At 43.1% G+C, this 21,964-nt stretch overlaps 1 protein-coding gene across 10 annotated transcripts in view; it reads left to right on the forward strand.

Annotated features, from left to right (window-relative positions):
* epb41a (erythrocyte membrane protein band 4.1a) overlaps window positions 1–21,964 on the forward strand; it is a 74,877-nt gene that overhangs the window by 19,303 nt on the left and 33,610 nt on the right. For 5 of the 10 annotated variants that reach the window (XM_056398762.1, XM_056398767.1, XM_056398760.1 and 2 more), the window contains exons 7-16: window positions 253–471; window positions 1,135–1,222; window positions 2,291–2,443; window positions 2,541–2,638; window positions 2,736–2,911; window positions 6,469–6,716; window positions 6,910–6,984; window positions 8,700–8,747; window positions 11,476–11,538; window positions 16,713–16,883. In XM_056398762.1, the coding sequence (XP_056254737.1) occupies window positions 253–471; window positions 1,135–1,222; window positions 2,291–2,443; window positions 2,541–2,638; window positions 2,736–2,911; window positions 6,469–6,716; window positions 6,910–6,984; window positions 8,700–8,747; window positions 11,476–11,538; window positions 16,713–16,883 (1,339 nt within the window). Of the gene's footprint in view, window positions 1–252; window positions 472–1,134; window positions 1,223–2,290; window positions 2,444–2,540; window positions 2,639–2,735; window positions 2,912–6,468; window positions 6,717–6,909; window positions 6,985–8,699; window positions 8,748–11,475; window positions 11,539–16,712; window positions 16,884–17,947; window positions 18,002–21,964 lie in introns of all 10 variants that reach the window. The other 5 variants (XM_056398763.1, XM_056398765.1, XM_056398764.1 and 2 more) reach the window with 5 other exon arrangements.

Genomic DNA, 21,964 nt, shown 5'->3' on the forward strand with positions numbered 1-21,964 from the left:
ATTTGTTCACCTGCTTCACTGACTGCCTGTGTAGCCACCACAGTTTGCAAGTAAAGACTTTTTGAATGCAGGGACAGTTTCAGACTTGTGCATTTGAGTCATCTTTCCTGTGGTTTCCCAGACTCACAAAGCTTTGAAGAAGCTTTGAACCACATCTCAGTCTTCCTCCTGTGCAATACAGACCGCCACATGAGTTATCATGAAAACCGATTTCCATTCGTAGTACATGTGATCCCTTTTTGTGCATTGAAGGTACTACCTGTGTCTTCAGCTGCGGAAGGACATCCTGCAGGGACGCCTCCCCTGCTCCTTCGTCACCCTGGCCCTGCTGGGCTCCTACGCCCTGCAGTCGGAGCTGGGCGAGTACGACCCTGAGGTGCACGCCAGTGGATATGCTAAGGACATGAAAATGGCCCAGGGTCAGACCAAGGAGCTGGAGGACAAAATGATGGAGCTGCACCATACGTACAGGTCAGAACAGTTCCTCAGTGAAGCGGTGGTGGAAGACACGTTCAGATTCAAGGTTTACCACGTAACACAGTCACGTGAATCTGTGAAACAGTTTTACTACAAGTCAACAAACACTGCAATTCTACATAAGTACATAAATGTTATACAAAATGTAATTAAGTATCGAGCATTAATAGCAAAGCGACATTTTAACTACTTTATTTGAATCTAGAACAATATCTCATTTATAAGAGGATCATATGTTTTATGTGTAAAAGTAACTACAGCTGTAAGATAAACATAGTGGAGTACAAAGTACAATACTAAATGGAATTATTCATTTAAAATACACAAACCAAATTACAGTACTTATACAACTTTTATTTTTGACCACTCCATCCAATAGAACTGCCTCCATCTAATTATTAAAGCTCCATATTTTCTTCTTCATGTGTTTTATTTGTGTGCATTTCTCTGTGGACTCAGGCTTTGATACTTTCACAGTATTAATATAGAACGTAGACCTGCTTTATAATCAAACAACACGGACATCTACCTTTAGACTATATAATATGGACCTGTAGTAGAAACTGTACATCCCCAGGGATGGCTCAAGTAAATGATAAATCAGGGATGAGGGGAAGCTAAAGGTTTTGTTTGGTTCCTGCTGTGGCGTTGTGGCAGGTCAATGACTCCAGCCCAGGCGGACCTGATGTTCCTGGAGAACGCCAAAAAGCTGTCTATGTACGGAGTGGACCTCCACCAGGCCAAGGTGAGAACAGGAGCTACTCTGCTGCTACAGCTGTTCTCTGTTGTTAAAAAAAAAAGTGTGGATGTGATTCAACCAATCAGAGCTCCATGAAAACAAGCAGCACGAACGTGTTTGCGGCTGTGTCCGTTTAGTGTTTTTGAGAAGCGCACATGAACAGCAGGAAGACATGTGACTCGTCAGGTTTTACAGCAGAAATCAGGTCAATGTGTGTTTGCATCAGAGCAGGGATTTAAACCAAATATAGAGGCAGGAACTATTAATGGACTGCACTGCCCCCTGGTGGATTGGTGAGAAACACAAGGAGGCTACATCACAAAACAACTGCTGCAGATCCAAATACAGAGTGCAACCGCTCTACACACATAGGTAATCACTGGTAGTAGTGCATGCAGTTGAAAAGATTGCAAACACATGGTGTGAGCTGCTGGAGCAGTCCTCCTGGGACGTAGTCACTAAATGCATCATAGAGACACAAGACGATTTCAAAGCCAGTCGAGGGAGGAGATGTGATTCATTGTCAACCTGTGATGACGTGCACTGCCCTGTAGGCAGTGCTCTACACTAGAACAACACAATGAATCAAAATATTATGGCCAAGTGTAATATCCAATCACAGCCGCTGCAAAGGTGAAATCTGTCACAACATTGTCGGCCCAGCCTTTCATTTCCTTGGACTGAGTGGAATATGTTGGATGTATTTTATCAAAATGTTGAATATATGATTTGAAATGTTCAGTATGTTGGTGCAGCACTACAACATCTCTTCCCTCTCTCTCCCTCCCTCTCTTTATTAGTTTTTCCGTTGAAGTTTGAGAAAGTCCACTGTTAAAAAGACAAGTTTTTATTTTTATTTTTTTAGTTCAATAAATATGTGGTGATTCTAAAGTCAATAAGTAATCCTTTAAATAATTATGATCTCAATATTGATCAGCCCTAGCTTGAGTCCAGCTGGGGTCTTTTGCTGCATGTCATCCCCCCCCCCCCCCGCCTTCTCTCTACTGTCGCTATAAAATATACTAGAAATGCCCAAATATATTCCTTGTTTCTCTCTCTCGCTCACTCTGTCAGGATCTGGATGGTGTGGACATCATGCTGGGGGTTTGCTCCAGTGGTCTGATGGTTTACAAAGACAAACTGAGGATCAACCGTTTCCCGTGGCCTAAAGTCCTCAAGGTCTCATACAAACGCAGCAGCTTCTTCATTAAAATCCGACCCTCTGAGGTACACAGTGTTTTCATATCATCTACCTGTAACGTCTGTTTCACACTGAACTCACCACGACTTAGTTTCATTCGTCTAACGGTTGTTGTTTCAACAGGTGGAACAGTACGAGAGCGCAATCGGCTTCAAACTACCCAATTACAAGGCGGCCAAGAAGATATGGAAAGTGTGTGTAGAGCATCACACCTTCTTCAGGTGGGCGCTGTCTTCTTGAAGTCACCGTGTTAGCGGAGGGAAGTGTTGACATGCTCACTGTCTGACCCAGATCGGTATCTGTGTTGTCTGTGTACAGACTGACCTCCACTGAGATGGCCACCACCCCCAGGAAGTTCCTGGCGTTGGGCTCCAAGTTTCGCTACAGCGGTCGGACTCAGGCTCAGACCAGACAGGCCAGCTCTCTGATCGACCGACCGGCTCCTCTGTTCCAGCGCTCCTCCAGCAAGAGGAACTCACGCAGCCTAGATGGAGGTATACTTGTGTGTGTGTGCGTGTGTGTGTGTGTGTGTGTGTGGGTGTGTGTTGGTCCCACTAGAGTTTGTCAAAGTGTTTTCTTGTTCAATGCTGGTTACTGAGTTTTTGGCCAACAAATAAGAGCACACGTCTCCCGTCTGCACATCACGGCTGCTCCATCTACGTTGCAGAGATTAAATGGTACGGAAATGTAATATCACGATTATAGTGACTAAAATGCCACAGTTATCAGTTTTATAATGAAACCACAAATACATTTCTGGCAGTTCTTTTTGTAAGTAAATTGAAAGTAAGAGGAAATGTCCATAAAGTGCAGAACAAATACGTGAACAATGTTATAAAAAAAGATGATTAATACCAAAACTAAACTAAACTAAACATAAAAGGTAGAAGTTGGTCACCAAAAAAATCATATGTAAAAACAACACGAAAAAGATCGAAGGAAAAACACCAGCCCCCCATGTTTTATTAAATTTGACAAGTGAACCATTCACAGTACATCTCCTTTTTTCCATTCTAACAAAGTAAAAAATGTCATTAATGCATAAAGAATGAGAGGGGGTACAGGTGATTTCCACCTCCAGTAAAACCAGACGTCTGGCTAAAGTCTGCCGTATGTTTTGGAAGCAGAAAAGTGTGAGGTGGAACCCCAAGCAATGCTGTGAGGATTAATAACAGGAATAATAACTTTTTTTCTATAGCACCTCTCTTAACAAAGTTACAAAGTGTTTCACAAGCCAGAGTAGAAGTGAAAACGTAGAATGAATGAGAGCTAGCAGTGTAAGATGAAGAGCATATACGTGTTTTAAATGGAAAAGTTAAGCCAGCTGCTCAAACATTCCCATGCACGGCTCAAGTTTCTGGAATGAGCTCAGAAGAAGCAGGTGAATTTGTAGAGTTCAACTATTATTGAACTTCAGTTATGCTAGAAAACTCCACACAGACGAAGGTGGTAAACTGGTGTAAACAGCAACGTGCAAATACAAACCTACTCTGAATGAATTCTCAGATGCGTGTTCAGTTAGCTCCGAGGCTGAAGGAGCTCCGCCACACTTCAGACCTCGCTCTCTCAGGAGGCTGAAGATCTGTGGAGGAGCTGGCTGGCTGATGCTGTACAGAACCTCACTTGAGTTAAAGCTCCATATTTTCTTCTTCTCCTGTGTTTTATTTGAAGTGTTGATCCATAAGAAGATATATTTGTAGTCTGAAGAACCAAAAACCATCTCAGTGTAGTCTCCTCTCCTCTCTCAGACTTCTCTCTGGAGCTCTAGTAACAACAGGTCAGTCAGCCAATCAGAAGAGAGGAGGCTCTCTTCTGATTGGATTAGAAAAAAATTGCCGACCCCTGGTGTGCTATCAGGGAACCGCTTAAATAGATTTGTAAAGAACATATTTGGAACCTGACCTTTGCACACAAAGGAAGCTAAGTATTAGACAACAGAGTTGTATTCTGTGTATTCTGTTAAACTACACTACATTTAGATGGCATGGACCCATTCAAAGTCAACAGGACCTGAAATGCGTATGGCAATTAAATTGTGTGTTCATTAGCCTGGATAGCATGTTTAAAGGTCTCATGTTTTACACTTTTGTTTTATTTAAAGTGTTGATCCAGAAGAAGAAGAACCAAAAACCATCTCAGTGTAGATTTACATCTCCTCTCTCAGGCTTCTCTCTGCAGCTCCTCTTCTATTGTTTTCTGAGTGATCCAATAAAAATATAGCAGATTTCAGGTAAACCAAATCATGCAAGGTGGGATGGTGGGTCCAGGTGGGCGGGGCTTGGGCCGTGGCTGAGAGCGGTGACAGCTTTGTTGTGACATCACAAAGTTCCAGAAGTCCTGACGGCTGGTTTTAAGGCTCAGTTTCTGAATACAGGCTGTGTGCATTTCTGTGCATTGCTTTATAATCAAACAACACATGGTCATCTACCTTTATACTATATGGAGCTTTAAGTTAACCACATTAATTAACCATGGTAATCGATCACGGTTATAGAGATAATACTAACGTCTGGCATGGTTACTATTGTATTGTAATGTAACTGTAACCCTTTCTCCTGTCTGTACAGGCTGTGACTTGACTCCTCTGTGGAGTGACTGGATTTTCTCCTTCATGTGTTCATTTTAATTCAAATTTTTTATGATAATGAGACAGAGCCTATTTAATAGCGTTTACTTTTCAAACACAACTTGATTTAGATTCAGATTCATTTTGTTATAAGAAAGAAAGTTGAATTGCAGTCAGGAGGTACAGACTAAAAACACTATAAAGTGAGGGAGATTATGATTGAAGGAGATTATGCAGTGATGAGGGTGTGGAGAGATGGATGAAGTGAGTTTTTGAACTAAATTGAGCTGTTGTGTCCTGAAGTCAAACCTTCCTCCCTGGATTGAAACCGGGTGCAGGCATCAGGAGAGACCGCTCCAGAGGCGACTGTCATCAGGTTCTGGGTTCTCATGGCCGTTTCAATTCTGCTCTGAAGACTGAACACGCTCTCTATTGCCACAATGGAGACATGAATTATCAGCATCACTTCAGCCAGAGTTTTGAAGTTGGGGAACATTTGTCACAGGGAAGTGATCGGAGGTCCTCAGGTCCGTCTGAACGTGGGATTTCCTGATCCTGCAAACACTGGCTTCACCAGGAGGAAGCATCATGCAGCATGTGCTCCTTTCTGCAACATATCATTTTCTTCTTCATACTTGGCTTGACATTTCAGCTGTCACTCTCTCCACAGCTTTATCCAGAGGAAAAGCTCCACATTGCACTTTCAGTTCAGCAGCAAACAGAAGACGGATACAGTCAGAGAGCGGGTGGCAATATTTGCCACGTGGATAGAAACAAACGTGGATAAATGATAATGTTGCTCTGTAACAGCTGGGTGTGGAAATAAGCAGCTTTTGCTAACAAGCTCGGCATATAAACCTAATGTGATTTTAAAGTTGTGTTGGCAGCACCTGCCAGGTGAATGGTAAATGATCATAAGTGTAGATCAATTACCAGTGTGTTTCTAGTATTAGTCTTCTAAGCCACACGGGGGCGGGGCAATCCGGGGTTCAGTATCTCGCCAAGGGAAAACTCTGACACTCCACCGCTGGTGGAGCCGGGAATCAAACTTTCCGATTAGTGGACGATCTGCAAACAAAACCCGGACGAAATACACGATTAGCGCTGCTCACGTTGCGGCTGCTTCTCCACATACAGTTTATCTGCTGCTGGTTTTCTCTCTCTGTCCTCAGTGACTCTGCCTCTCTTCTCTCTCTCCACCCCTCGGCTCTGTCAGCTGGAACACAGCATTATGGAAGTTGTGCTGACAACACAGACTGGCCATGCTGGATTAGGCCACACCACACAGAGTTCTCCTGCTGTTGATGTCTGCCTTTTGCTTCGTGTGCCGGCGTTCGATTCCAATTCACAGTGTCTTAAACACAATGTGTTTGAAGGAAATTCTGCGTTCAAATTCACTGACGACTGTTTTGTTACACATATGACATGAGTTTTCATCCCTTTTTTTAAACTGCGGCCATTGTCTCTCCTCTCTGTCCACTTCAGCCATGGTGTCCACCCCCGATAACAAATCCACTCGTCCGGTCAGCGCCCCCGTTATGTCCCCGGTGTCTCCTGGGGAGGCGTCCCCATCGCCACTGCTGCCCGCCCTGCCTCGCTCCGACCGCCATGACGGCTGCACACCTAAAGGTCACCGCTCTGCAGACAGGAAGGCGGAGGTAAAGAAGGAGAGTCAGCCAGCTGAGTACGGCAAGAGCCACAGCCCCAGACCGCACGCCACTCCAGAAATCAAGGTAGTGACACGCCCCCCCCCCCCACCTCACCATGTGTTTAATGTGCCATCGAGCCGACACTCTGTTCATTAATACCAGTACTGAGGAAAAGGACGTTCTACCAAAGGTTTCAAGGTTTAGTTTTAGCTCCATGTGGAAGCAGGAGTGTTTTGTGGAACTGATCCTGATGTGTGAGCTTTGTCTGTGCTACCAGACAGTGGCCAGGAGAGAGCGGAGGCACTCCCCCTCTGTGACCACCGCCAATGGAGAAAGAGAGAAAAAGAGCCAGGTTTGTTTGCTTGATGCATGATCAGACTGAAGCAGTGTTGAGACCAGCTCAACCAGTAACTACACCAGTAACTAGACACTGAGATTTACATAATGAAATAATTATAGGCACGTATGTGTGTGGGCTCCAAAAGTCTGAGACCACATTGAAACTCTAAGTAAATCTGGCGTGTTGACCAATTTAACTCCTTTGTACCAAAGGTCAGATGTGCTCACTTCCTTTACTTCAAGTGTTCACCTGTTGTAAGTAATTAAGGCTGTGCCTCTAGTTTCCAGCAGATCATCGCTGACTAAGCAGCATTGTGATGGAGGGAAACATTCTTAGTAAAGAAGGGCTCAGAAATATCAGCATTTCAGAGTGAACGGCTGGAGAAATAGTCCCATTTACTGATGAAGCACAGTGTGAGACGTTTGACAGTAACAGAAGGATGGATGTAAGGAGATGGATAGGAGAGAGAATGATACAGTGAAACATGGTGGGGGGAATATTCCGGTCTGCAGGGGTTTGGACACCTGACCTGAAGTTACCGCTCCATCCTTTAGAGGCTTCCTCCACCCTCTGTTTCAACTTTGTGGAGGAGGATTGATGCTGCAGCAGGATCACGAGCCAAACCCCACATGTCAGAGCTCTGCAAGAACCACATGAAGAGCAGAGAAGACCAGCGAGTCCTGACTAGGGTTGCAAAATTCCGGGAATTTTCAAAAATGGAAACTTTCCATGGGAATTCATGGGAAATTATAGGAATAAATGGGAATAAACTGGGAATTTTCCAAATTGAAGGTTGGCTCTTCATAGGGAACTTAAATATAGTTGAGGAAAGTATATTTTAGCATAATCTTGACTAAAACAAACAGATGCCATTCAAATACACTTGAATATCCATGCTAAAGGAGTTTTAAATCGAAAAAAAAAATAAATAAATAAATGCGTCAGATGCGTACATGAACTGATGAAGCCTCTTGGATGAGAGGTGAAACGTCTTCCCAGACAAATAATCAAGTCCAGTTGTTTTTTCGATTTAAAACTCCTTTAGGATACTATGAGCTGGACAAATGAGAATATGCACAGGTTGAATATCCATGCCATTCCTCAATCACATGCACAGAGCACACTGCTTACTGCATGGCTAACGAGACCACACCCCCTACTGGCACCGTGCACGCCTCCATCACATGTACAGAAGATTTCTAGAAGACTGGACCACACTTTTGAGCCTGAAGCACAGAGACTATTGAAGGCACACATTTGAGCCTGTGGAATAAACATATATAATATATAATATATTCCCAGTTAGTTCCCAAAATTCCCAAGCTTAACTTCCCATGGAAACTTTCCAGAAATTGACTGGACCTGACCTGAACCTGAGCACTGTCAGATCCTGCTGGGAGACCCTGGGTCATCAGGTTTTATCCCTGCAGCTGGAGTGCAGGCTGCCATTAAAGCAAAAGGGGGGCTAAACAAATACTAAGATGTTGTGAAAGATTCAACTCAACTTGTTAAAGCTGATATTTTCATTTATAATCAGAAAATGCTACATTTAAAACAAATGCAAAACAGAAGCATCTTTGCTAGTAGTCTCAGACTCTTGGTCCCATACACATAAACACACATGGTGCAGTCATTATAGCTCATAGTTCTTCACTATGCCTTTCTCAGCATTTACAGTACACACCTGAATATACAGTAACTGTGTCTTTTCTTTGATGGGGGAGCAGCACTCTCCTCAGGACAAAACAAAGACGGAGGTGGTGCGAGTGAGGAAGGTTAGCATGCTCCTGAGCCGGCGGTCCACCGTCATCCATGCATCAGTTACACATCATGAGATTTTCATTTGCTTTTCTGTTGATCACCGCACAGACACCGAGCGCTCTGATGGAGGGACCGCTCTGTGGTTTCTCTTCATCTTTCTGTGAAGGCTTGTTCACGCACGACCGCTTGCTCTTCGGTCGCTGTTTGTTCCCTGCGGCTCTTTGCCAAAAAATATTTTGCATCGTGTGAAACGTGGTTTCTCCTTCTCCAGAAGCAAAGATACAGTTACACTGGTTCACAGGATAACGTTTGTCAGAGGGAGGATACGCATTCTCACATGTGTTCATTTTAGTTCAGGAAAAACCCCTTTAGAGTCGGTCCCTCCAGGATTTTGCAGTGGCTTTGTTTAAAGTGTAGTAATAATAATAATAATAATAATAATAATAATAATAATAATAAAGAATAAAGATCTGCAATAGGGAACTATATGACACTGGTCATCTTATCGTGCAGTATAGTGATGGGCTAGCAGTTTTCTCTACATTTAATTTCATAAACTGCTGTTGTGTCAATAATATCAATTGTATATGTAACATATAGATGTTTATTTATCTGCATCCAAGCCAAATGAAGTCATGGTGGCAGCGGACACATAGTAAACATATAAATCCTTAATATAAATACAATCCAATCTAGATAATTAACCCTTAAAATTGGACATTTGAAAAATAAACTTTCTCTCTTTTTAGAGCAGCACCTTGTGTTGTGTGGACAGCTGACCCAAACACGACAGCATGGCATCAGAAAACATGCATGATATGAAAGGCAGTGGTAATTATCTGTCGTAGTATTTCTAATCTTTGTAATGTTCTGTGCATGGAGTAGCAGTTAATGCTCTGCTGTCGTCTTATTGAGTTTAATCTGACAGTCAGACTCTCCATGTAAAGCAGGACATCCAGACGTTAGACACAAACACAAAACCTCTGGACGTAAAACAGCAGCTGGACCGTGAGGAAAAATAAAAACATGCACTTACACGATCCTAATAAAATCTTCACTTTTGTACATAAAATTGGGAACTTTATTCTCATAACGTTCTCAAAATATCACAACTTTATTCTAGAGATCTCTGGTTTTTTTTAACAGTGGTGTCATGTTAGGGCGACACCACACCCTGATACACATATTGTTGAGCTTAACACAACACAGTGGTGCGTTCATCAGCTGGTAGTCAGATGTTTCCCTCAGGACTCACTCATATTGGACTGAACGTCCGCCAGCTGACCAGAGACATGACCCCCAGCTGGAGGATAACGTCTCTCTGTAACTGCTGGATGTGTGAATAAGAGACTGTTTGGATCATGATGTCAACGTTGTGTTCACGCAGATTTTTATTGGCTGATAATCTGAGTCGTACTATTATACTGGCCGCAGCCAATCACAGTACTCTGGTGACTAGCTGTAGGTGATGGTGTATTTGTGGATGGCGAATGAAAACTTTCGTCTGCAGCAATCCAGGCTGTTGTAGTTTTATCACTAGTCTTGGCTGATAACCAGTAATATCTAATATTGCGATGTTTCTCTCCATATGTGATATTTTTCATTATATTTTTTTGCACAGGCTTTGAACTGCTATTTGGTGGCAGCATCGCTCATACCTGAAACATAAAATGCCACAATCAGCATCAATCAGAAGCTGCAGAGATTTAATCAACTGAGTGATTTATCAACGCTCCTGCTTTAAAGACAATAAACATGAGGTTTTTATGCTGATTTAAACGCCTCTACTGGCTGGTTAATTAAAATGGTTTATTTACATTTTAAGCATTATTGTATCATTGCCGTTCATTTGCTTTGCTCAGCACAAAGTCTAAGAAACAGTTTCCACCAACAGCTCACTTTGCACTGCCTCATTTGAATGAACCTCCACCTGTTCACACCTCTCCTAACACCTGTGCACCAGACGCACCGCACCCTGACACACCTGCCACACAGATGTGCAAAGCAAATGTCAAGGTCAGGAAATTAGGCTTTTACCTTAAACATAAAATACAATAATATAATGTATGGCTGGACTGTATCGAGATATTACATGTCATATCAACCAAGCTCTGATCACTTTGTCCACACACCTACTTTAAATGTATATGCTGCCAGTACGAGAGTCAGGGACGCATTAAGCTGAACACCGGGTGGTTGAAACTAAAAACCGGTAGGTCACATACAGGATGTATCAATAAGCTCATTAATCTCTTTAGAAATTTGATCGACATTTGACGATTTTCATCCAGACAGAAGAAGCTGAAATATGAAAATAGTCAGAAGTGAATGCGTTTTTTTTTCAAATATGCAAATTCCTGAAGTGACTCTTCCAGCAGACGCACACTGATGCTCCTCCTCCTGCACACTGCACTGCACTGCAGCAGCCTCTGCATGCACGGCATGTAACCTCCACAACCAGCAGCGAGTGTGTATCTGCCTGGCTTCTCATACACACAACTGTGTGTGTGTGTGTGTGTCTGTGTGTGTGTGTGTGTGTGTGTGTGTGTGTGTGTGGCTGAATTCTGAATTCAGTCCCCTGCTGAGCTGGGCACCCTAAAGAGCTGCAACCCCATAGTGCTTTTATTTTTCTGTGATTCCCGTCATCGTCACTGCTGCTCACTGCAAATCAAATATTAAAATGTTTGAATCAGTTCTGCTTTATTTCCAACCAGCTCTTTCCTCTCTCCTAATCTCCCACAGAAAAGAGCTAAGAAACTTGAGGGTGAAACTATTTATATCAGACATAGCAATTTAATGTTGGAGGTTTGTATCTTCAGTCTTCAGATATCTGTTCTGGCTGTTTGCCATCATGTTTTTCTTCCTGCATGGAGTTTGTGTTGATTTTCTTTTTGCTTTGACTCCTCATTTTCTCTTCATTTTCTTGCCTTGTTTTCAGCTTAACCCTAAAGGCTTGGCATGCACTATTTTCCTCTCTGATTCTCATGCAAGTAGCTTCACTTCACTCTGACATTGTCTTTGTCATTTTATATTTTCATTGTCTGAAATATATGATTGGGAAAGGTCTCTTTTTTTAGGTTAATGTTTAAAGTGGTTCTGCAGATTGGCCTTTGGTGCTGAAACAAACAACAAATAAGTGAAGTTGTGAGATATAAGCTCAGTTACATTTGCAGTTAAAGTCAAAGATATACCTATACCAACCGATACTAGTGTATGCCTATTTCCAATGGTGTAAAGATGTGGATCTTTAAGAGAAACCAAACAGTAAAACATAGTAGTACGGACCTGGGGCTGTATTTCAACCCCACGTCTTCAAGCACACCTGCTACATCGGTTCATGTAGGTGCAGCAGCACAAAGTGTACAAATGCTGGATGAGGTGGAAGATGAATCGGAGTGTGGTGATTATTAAATTCACTGTTAGCCAGTCACATCACTGGTCTCATTGCTCTGGAATAGCTGTGGCCTAAATACTCCTGTATCTTACTGCATAAATGCTCACACCAGATGTGACACCACAGCAATCCCATTCGATCAACCCGACGGCGCCCACTGAAACGTCGTAATACCAAGTGGAGAGTGTGTAGTATTGTACGTATTGTATAATCTGTAGGAGCCTGGTGTCATTTGCACGATTTAATAAAAGTAAACCCGGTGGTCAGCTGTGTAATGGCACTGCGCTCTGGTATCGCTCCAATCAGAGGCTGTAGATTCAACATCCTGTCCTGCTGCTTCAGTCGGCCGCAGAGATTTAATCAACTGAGTGATTTAATTAACTGAGTGATTTAATCAACTGAGTGATTTATCAACGTTCCAATAAACATGAAGTTTTTATGCTGAGTTAAACGCCTCTACTGGCTGGTTAATTAAAATGGTTTATTTACATTTTAAGCATTATTGTATCATTGCTGCTCATTTGCTTTGCTCAGCACAAAGTCTAAGACACAGTTTCCACCAACAACTCGCTTTGCGCAGCTTCATTTGAATCAACCTCCACCTGTCCATGCTTCTCCTAACACCTGTGCACCAGACACACCGCACCCTGACACACGTACCACAGAGATGTGCAAAGCAAATGTCAAGGTCAGGAAATGACCAAACAGTCACAGTGCAGCTTGTGCTGCTGGATCGTCTAAGAATAATATTTAAAGGGTTATTTAGCCAGACAGATGTCCTCTGTACAGCTGTTTTTAAGTTGTAGCGACTCCTTATGACTAGTAAACTGATCATTGTGTGTTGAGTTGGCGGAGTGCCCCCTTGTCTCCTCCTGCTTTTATTTGTTGTCAATTCAGATGTCAAAAACTTTATGGATAAACCACAAACTATTAAATGTAGCTGAAGACCTTTTCCTGTTCTCCATTTTCACGAGTGTGAGTGAAACCCTGACCTTGACCTGACCTTAACAAGAACTGACTGTAACCAAAAGCACAATAATCTGAAGTAGGGCTATGTAAAGGAAGGGCTGTGTTTAGGTTCTGTGTACCAGCCAATGAATAGTTTCAGGACCTAGTCTGCTATTTTGCCACATGGTTCTTAGACCCCTTCCCCAGCAGACAGTTTGTCAAAGCTGGAAGAGCACAGGTGTAAATGCTAACATTAACAATGCTAATCCCAGTAAACCATGACATAAGCTGTGTCCCAATCCAGGGGCTGCTTCTCCTCCTTTGAACGTGGTCTTCTAAATTGTGGTTCTCAGTGGCCGTTAAAGACCATGGAGGCCAAACTGAAATGAGATGATCAGGCCCACGGAGGCTTTCCGATTTGCGTCACCAACCTTGCAACCTTGACAACATGTAACTTTTTATACACAGAAACTTGAGATTTTAAGTTCCTTGGTTTTAACAGTTGTACCAAATTCATGTGTTGCATCCTTTGTGACCCAGGGACAGAAGTACGCATTCGAAGGAACCTTTGAAATGAGACCGCCTAGTCGCACCGCTGCGATTCAATCGGTTTTTAAAAGCAGCCCCCGAATTGGGACACAGCTAATGAGTGAACCCAGGGAATGCAGCCATCATCAATGTTTTTAAATCCACTTGTGCTTTTCCTGCTGAAGAAAAGTCAGAATGGCTGCTGTGAGAAGGCTCTATCGACCAACACTCCTTTGTTCTTTCCCAGTCATGTATGTCTCAGTTATGTCAATAACTCTGCTGCTGTTCTCATCGGTTAGACCTCCACTCTCTTTTCATGTGATTCATTCACTACATGGACCTAAAAACCTTGCAGTGCTCGTGCTGTGTTTACTGTCTGTGTGTGGCTCTGTGTTTCTGTCGCCCTGATTACTGTCACCACTGTGCCATGTGACATCCTGTGCGCTGAGTTTATATCATTTCAGAAGAGAGAGACCACAGACAGATTGATAACACTCGTACTGGTAAATTCCCCCCATTAAAGCTGCACAAAGATTAAATGTACTGTAAAAGGGGGTCACTCGTAGATCAGCAGTCTCTGCAGCTTATAGGTTTGTTTCTACTGGGTACAAATACAGTCTGTAAATTCTGTGACATGTCTCCCCCCCTTCTGTTCATCTTCTGCTCTTTTCTGTGAATCAGCCTGTCACCTGTTCAGCCTGACAACAGTCATTTAAATATGCAGTAGTTCGTGGCCACTGTTACATGGCTGTTTATAATTAAAACAACAGTTGGATATTTGGGGAAACAGGTGGTCAACTAACAAACCCTGAAGACCTGACCCTAACCCTAACCCTTATCACTCTAACCCTCTAACCCCTATACCCTCAAACCCCTAACTGTCTAACCCCTATACCCTCAAACCCCTAACCGTCTAACCCCTATACCCTCTAATCCTAAACCTCAAACCCCTAATCCTCTAAACCCTATACCCTCTAACCCTAACCCTCAAACCCCTAACCGTCTAACCCCTATACCCTCTAAACCCTAACCCTTTAACCCAATACCCTCTAAACCCTAACCCTTTAACCCCTATACCCTCTAAACCTAAACCTCAAACCCCTAATCCTCTAAACCCTAACCCTCAAACCCCTAACCGTCTAACCCCTATACCCTCTAACCCTAACCCTCAAACCCCTAACCCTTTAACCCCTATACCCTCTAAACCCTAACCCTTTAACCCAATACCCTCTAAACCCTAACCCTTTAACCCCTATACCCTCTAACCCTAAACCTCAAACCCCTAATCCTCTAAACCCTATACCCTCTAACCCTAACCCTCAAACCCCTAACTGTCTAAACCCTATACCCTCAAACCCCTAACCCTCTAAATCCTATACCCTCTAAGCCTCAAACCCCTAAACATCTAACCCCTATACCCTCTAAACCCTAACCCTTTAACCCCTATACCCTCTAACCCTAAACCTCAAACCCCTAACCCTCTAAACCCCTCTACCCTCTAATCCTAACCCTCTAAATCCTAATCTTAACCCTCCAGCCCTTAACCCTAACCCTCTCCTGTATCTCCAGGATCTTCAGGACATGTTTAGCTTAGCCCTCCAACTTAAACTGCAGGCAGAGCATTAAATCATTGTTTACCTGTTTGATCACTGAGGAAAGCTCAAGAATACATTTCTGTTTATGATTCTATGAGCAAAAAAAGAGGATGTCTATACTGCAAACTTCCTAAAACTTAATGATGCAATGTTTTGACCTTCAGGGTCTTTGTCAGGTCAACATCCTAGAACGTAAATAAAGATGTGACATCAGCCACAGGTTTCGGAAGAGAGGTTTTGAAGCTAAGAGTGGGCTGCTTCACCATTGCCATCTGACTCCGCCCCTAACTCCCTGCTCATACAAAAATGGTCAAAGAGGTGGGGCGTGTGTGAAGCTAAGACTTCGGTGCATACCGGTTTGTGACAAGCATATGCTTATCCACCTGTCATTCAAAGAGGCCACGCCCTAAATTATATATAACTTTAAGTCTTGATAAAATGTAAACAGGTCAGTTATATAAAAAATTCACCCCTGTACAGTTGTCATGTAGGAGGAGACTACAGAGACCAAAACTGTTTATTTCTGCTGTAAAGTTGGACATTTTAACATGGGAGTCTATGGGGATTGACTCACTGTTGGAGCCAGCTAAACCTAGTGGTCATTAGAGGAACTGCAGTTTTTGTCTTTTCAGCGTTGGCTTCGTTTTTCAGCCCCAGAGGTTGATGTTTGGTCAACATCCATGTGAATAAAAAACAGACAGACAACAGTCAGATCCCAGACAAATTATTTTAAATTTATGACAAAGGCCCCAGCCCAAACAGCATAGATGTAGACATTCAACTTCACCTCAGAGACAGCACACTTCATTTCTTTCACTTTCTTTCTTAATTTACTGAATTTGTTGGGATCTTGCTATATTCAGTGTGCAGACTACCTTTACTTTTGTTTAGTATGCTGCCTTTTTCCTGCACCTTGACCGAACTCAGGTTGGATGTGCACCGTCCATCACCATATGCAGAGTTTTAGAGTTTTAACATCTCTCAGAGGCAATGATGAAAACCATAATCTGTGCACCTTATTAGCAACCAGTATCAGGAGTAATCCTCAGCACCTAATTTCTCTTATCATGACCCACATGAGAGAGATTTAGAGAAGGCTGTAAACCCCAAATCTCAGTGGCTGAAATATGAATCACAGATGACAGCAGACAGATGCTGACTCCTCCCACTGCAGTCTGGTGTCTGAAAAATATCTTCTTTCATGACCTCAGCGTGTCATTGGGAAAGTACATGAAATAACACAAGGCCACACTGCATATTAAAGAATACTTTGTCAGCAGATTGAAAGAATAGCAGGTTGTTCTTCCAGCTTCTTTTTCCAATCTCTTTATTTTTGAGCTATTTATCTCCTTTCATTATATAAATCTTTACTTTCTACATGGTGACATGTTCTTTTCACTCCTCCTTTCTTTCACATATTATTGATTCATTTTCTATCATCCTGTTTTCTCTCATGTTGTCACTCTATCCCTCCTCTTTCTCTACCTATTCTGACTTTTACATTCTTGTTGAAGGACGTGGATAAGACCCAGACTGAGATCATGCGTCACCACACTAGCATCAGCGAGCTGAAGAGGAGCTTCATGGAGTCGGTACCGGAGCCTCGGCCCAGTGAGTGGGACAAGCGTCTTTCCACCAACTCGCCGTTCCGCACGGCGAGCATCAACGGGCAGCTCCAACCAGCGGTGAGTCCAGCAGCCTGAGGAGAGAATACACAATAGTCCATTATTGTATAGATATAATCCATCCACAGTGTTAGATCATCCACATGCACCATGTCAGTTAAGTTATGTGATGTAGCTATGCTAGCATATTCCCCGGGTTCCAGTCTGAGATAGTCTAAGCTAGGCTAAACACATCTCCGTCCTATCTATGTGCTGGACGCTCAGAGGTGAAACTGATTCCTCTCATCTGACTCTAGGTGACATGTTCAGACTGTTCCTTTAAACCATAGCACTTTGTATGCTACCTAGCGAACTTTCATTTGTTAAAGTCCAACAACAAATTCAGTCAAGACAGTCTTATTCTTTCGGCCCAAAATGCCTTTTTTCATGGAAGACAATTTGACCTGTTGGTGTAAATAATCACATGAATTCCAATTAGCTGCTTCAGCTTTACTGGGCACTTGAACACAGTAGAGCGTTGTTAATGTTATTAGTAAGATGTTAATGTTACCATGACCAGTCAAAATGTCTGCTGTGAAAAAGGGCGTCATTCGAACAGATGTTGACATCTGACCAGGTGTGTATGTGTCTACAGATGTTTGAGAACAGGCACTATGTGACCAATATTAAATATTCTAGAATCTAAATCTAGATATTGACACAGGGTGCTTCTATTAGACTTCATTTGTGTTGTACTAGCGCATAAAGACAACTGCACTATTATCTTCAGTTGTATATTCCCACTACTTTTAAATAAAATGTACACACCTGCATGGAGGATTATAATGGGCAAGACATATACATATGCACAGTACTGAACATAAACATATTGTTGTTGAACATGAAGAGTACAGCAGATGACCACAGTGTAGTTCATCATCCAGAACTGTTCACTGATCTTCCATTAGGTGGTGCTGTTGGCTCTCTCCATATCATTTCACTGCTTTAGCATGACTATAACTGCAGTCACAGAGGGACTAGACTTCAGGAGTTTTTTCATATTTGCCAATGTGAAAATGGCGTGTCTGTGTGTGTGTGCGTGTGTGTGTGTGTGTGTGTGTGTGTGTGTGTGTGTGCGCACACAGGGGAGGATGTCCCCAGTTGTACCTGCACACAGAGTAGTTGGTGGCGTGTCTGAGGTAAAGGTGCTCTGATCTAATGCTTCCTGGCCTCGGCTGCAGAAGGTCAACACCGTCCGGTGTTTTCCTCATGAGCAATGTAAAGAATGGCTCCTGGAGGCTGTGGCCATGGCCCACTGTTAACAAGCATCAACAGACTGTGCTCAGCTGCAGCAATAAAGGGTTCAGTATGCTTCAAACCCAACTAGTTTGTAGAAGTGTTGCCTGAGCATGTCTGAAGGCAGAGGTGGTAATACACTGTGTATCAAATTGGATACTTCAAGTCAGTACACTCACACGTAGTACACAGTATACTCACTGGCGTAGTGTGCTGTTGTGCACTCACCGGAATTGACGATAGCAACATCTGACCATGATTGTCACCTGCCTTCCAGCTGCTTTGCTCACTTGACTTTAAATGAACGTTTTACTTTCCTGTGTGTGCCTCTTGTGTCATGTCACATGGAAATTAAGCCTCCACTGACGTCCTCCTTCCTCTGTGGCCATTTTCACAAGTTTGAGAATACGTTGGTGCCCCCCACCCCCCTTCTGCTACGTAGCCAAGATGGCGACCGTTAAAGGTGCGAAGTGCACCATCCAGGTACTTGTCAGTGTGAACGCACTCAAAATAGCAAGTGTGAGTATGGAAGTACGTGAATTGAGACACAGAATTGAGAGTGTAGGGCTGGCCTTCACAGAGAGGGACCAGACCTGATGAAGTGTACGAATGGGGACAAGGGGATTCGTGGTGCTGTACTTGACAAAACCGACACATCATGCAAACGTCACTCCATCTCACCTCCACACACCTGTCCAGTTGCTTTGTGAAGTTGGTTTTGGAAAAGTTACAGATACTGTTAGATGCAGGGTCCCTGGAAGGAAGTCGGATAAGTGTGGGGGGAATAGGTTTCTGTCAACCACTGCGTTTGAAGCATACTGGCACCTTTTGTAGGTGCCTTGTCCTAGATCCCACCCCCTTTAACCCTAAGCTCTCACCCCTTACCGCTGCCTTTGCTCTGTGAATGGCTACTGCAAGCTTTGCCATCCTGCTTGATGTGCCAATCAGTCGCATGGCCAGGTTAATCCTGATAATGTATTTGCATGAGACTCTTGTGCCTGATATGATCGGTGAAAGACTGAAGAGCAAAAGAACACAAGAAAATAAGTTAAAGAACAATGATCAGTAGTCAGAGGACTGACCCCCCCCTCCCCCAATCTGTCTCACCCTCCAATCCTCTTCCCTGTATCTAATCCTACCTGGATGTCTTTATTTGTTTTTCTGTGTCTCTGTCTTGTATCTCTGCCACGTCTGTCCTCCTCTCCTTTCACTTCCTCTTTGAAGTCTGGGCCTGTTCGGACCCTGGTAAAAACCCCACCAGCTCCATCCTCTCCCCCACAGCCTCCACCATCCTTTCTTGTGCGTTCAGACAATGAGACTGAAGGTCAGAGAGGATCTCAGTTCTCTGACCTGCCCATGTCCCCCCCCGGCTCTCAGCTCTCCTCCTCTCACAACTTGAAAACTCAGTTTCTATCTCAGCCATGAGATCCTGCACAATAATGACATCTCCTTTTTTAATACTCAACAATCCAGCCATAATGGCACTTTTTTTTTTGCTGAAAGCTTGAGGCACAATCTTGGTAATTTCATATTATTGCTGAATGCTTGGAATTATGATGACACATGAGATGAAAAAATAGAAATAGTATCCATTGCATCACCATCCACCAGTTAAAAACTCAGATTCTCCCTGAGCTGTTAGATTCCTGCAGGCTAGACACAGACCTCACCCTGTGTGCAACACTACATCCCCATCAGCTCCACTGAGTGCAGAGCAGAAAAACCTCCAAGAGTGTTTCATGGCAAGTTCCTCCTGAGTCATGTGAGATGCCAAGATAATTGACAGACTGTCGGTGCATTGTAAAAAATGCAGATGACATTATAGATTTGTCCATACCAGCTAGCTTCCTGGTGTTTCTTCCATCCTGTTGGCATTCAGACAACTTTGCACTGCCAAAACAGTTTGCACCAGCATTTTAGCTGTGAGAGATAGCCGGTCCAACTCTGCTCTTCCCCTCTTCCCCTCCTTCCTTCCTTCTCCCTCTGCCACCACTGCTATGTCAAAGGTGCCGCCTGATTTGACCACCTCTCTGTCCCTGCCATCCTTTTACAAACTGCAGGATCTTTCAGTGACTGTCTTTCTGTCACAGTAACTCAGCTCATGCTCATTCTCACGATGTTTAAATGAACGTTTGATATCCTTTGAATAAATCAGCATCGGCTGTCCTCTTCCTCCTTTAGCTGAGCTACTGTTGCTCAACACAGTGGAGACAAATCATGGTCAAATGAATTCAAACAGCATCAGTGTCAGTAATTCCCTACCCCCCCCCCCTTGTTACTGTTGCTATGCCCATTAAGCTTTCCATTCTAGCACTGTGCGCAGTTCATACTAGCTGTGTCCCAATTCAGAGGCTGCATCTGAAGACTGATCGTGTCACATCAGTGCAACTATAGCCTCATTTTGGTTGAGCCTTCGCCGACCTGCGTCCCTGAATTGGGATCTGCCACCTTCAAAAGGTGTCTTCATTTCACACACAGGCAGACCAAAGTAGGCGTTTCATCTTTAGTCAGTGACCTTAGATGTTTCCAGCTAAACTATGGCTGCCTGATTTGAAAACTCCATCTGCAGGAGACCTTTTAAAATGTTTTTGGCTGACTCCAGAATGTCAAATGAAAATCAAAATGGGAACCCAGTACAAGGGTCTTAATTGTGCATTTGATGGCTACATAGACAATGTCATGCTAAATCAAAAGCTGCATGTCAGTATCCTCACCAGTTGATAATCTATGTAGAAGTCATGGAAGTGAAAGAGCTCTGGTGCTATAGTACAGAGAGAAAAAACATTTCACCAACATATAAACAAACAATTTCACTTTTCAATTTTACTTCAAATTCTGATATCCTAGCAACCAGGGCAGGCTCCCTCTCTTCTAACACCACCTGTAATGCCGCTTGATTAATTAATGATATGCAAACTCATGGCTATGGAAGTAATGCTTCATTAACACTCTAGGTGGTAAACTAATAATCAGTGCGTGCTGATGTTACTGTCTTTCCAAAGAGGCTATAAACAGACTGCTCTTTTGTTTTTAGCTTTGGAAAGGCAGCGATGAAGAAACCCTCTATACTCTTTAGATGCTGAGTATTTCTCTTACTAGTGCCCTTGCTTCCCACTTCTATCATGTGAGCAAATCCAAATCAGAGCTGCTTTGTCTACAGTTGCTTATCCATGACTGGCTCTTTGAGGTAAGGCATTAGGAAATGGTAAATGCTTCATTGTACCCATATGCTGGGTGACCCAGGTAGTGATGCTGTTATCCTTCAGTAAGGCTGTGATCACACACACAATCGGTCTCCATGCAACTGTTTGTTGGTTGCAGCTTTGCTTTAATCTGCCTGTACAGAGCAGTGCCTTGCAGCTTCATTCAAATTTACCCACCACACTGATACGTTTCCATCCAGATGAGCATTTTAGCTCCATATCGGAAATGATCTCCGTCTATGCTAACGCACCTTAAAAGGCATATCACATGATCACTCACGTACACAAACAGGAAGCAGATTGTCTACTCTGCAGTTGGTTGCTTACTTGCAAAAAATACAACGAATGTGGAACAACAATGGCAAAAAGCAAGACCGGAGATTTCTTCGCTTGGAGTGGTGACAAGGTGGAACTATTCATATAGTATAAGCGGTCGTTGCAGAGAATAACATAGATTGGGAATCGCAAAGCAAATACAGCAATATGTTAGAGCATTATCCATTGTGGATACATTGTGGATACAACAATCAGGAAATGAACATAGGTGTCTGTGTCATTGTTTCAAAAGTCTTTTTCCACCCATCCAGACTAAAACGCAAAGTTTTCAAACTAAAACACAAGAGTTTTCAAACTCAAAGGCGGCCAACAGCGTTTCAAAAGTTT

The sequence above is a fragment of the Seriola aureovittata genome, chromosome 16 (assembly GCF_021018895.1).
Source record: "Seriola aureovittata isolate HTS-2021-v1 ecotype China chromosome 16, ASM2101889v1, whole genome shotgun sequence".
NCBI lineage: Eukaryota > Metazoa > Chordata > Actinopteri > Carangiformes > Carangidae > Seriola > Seriola aureovittata.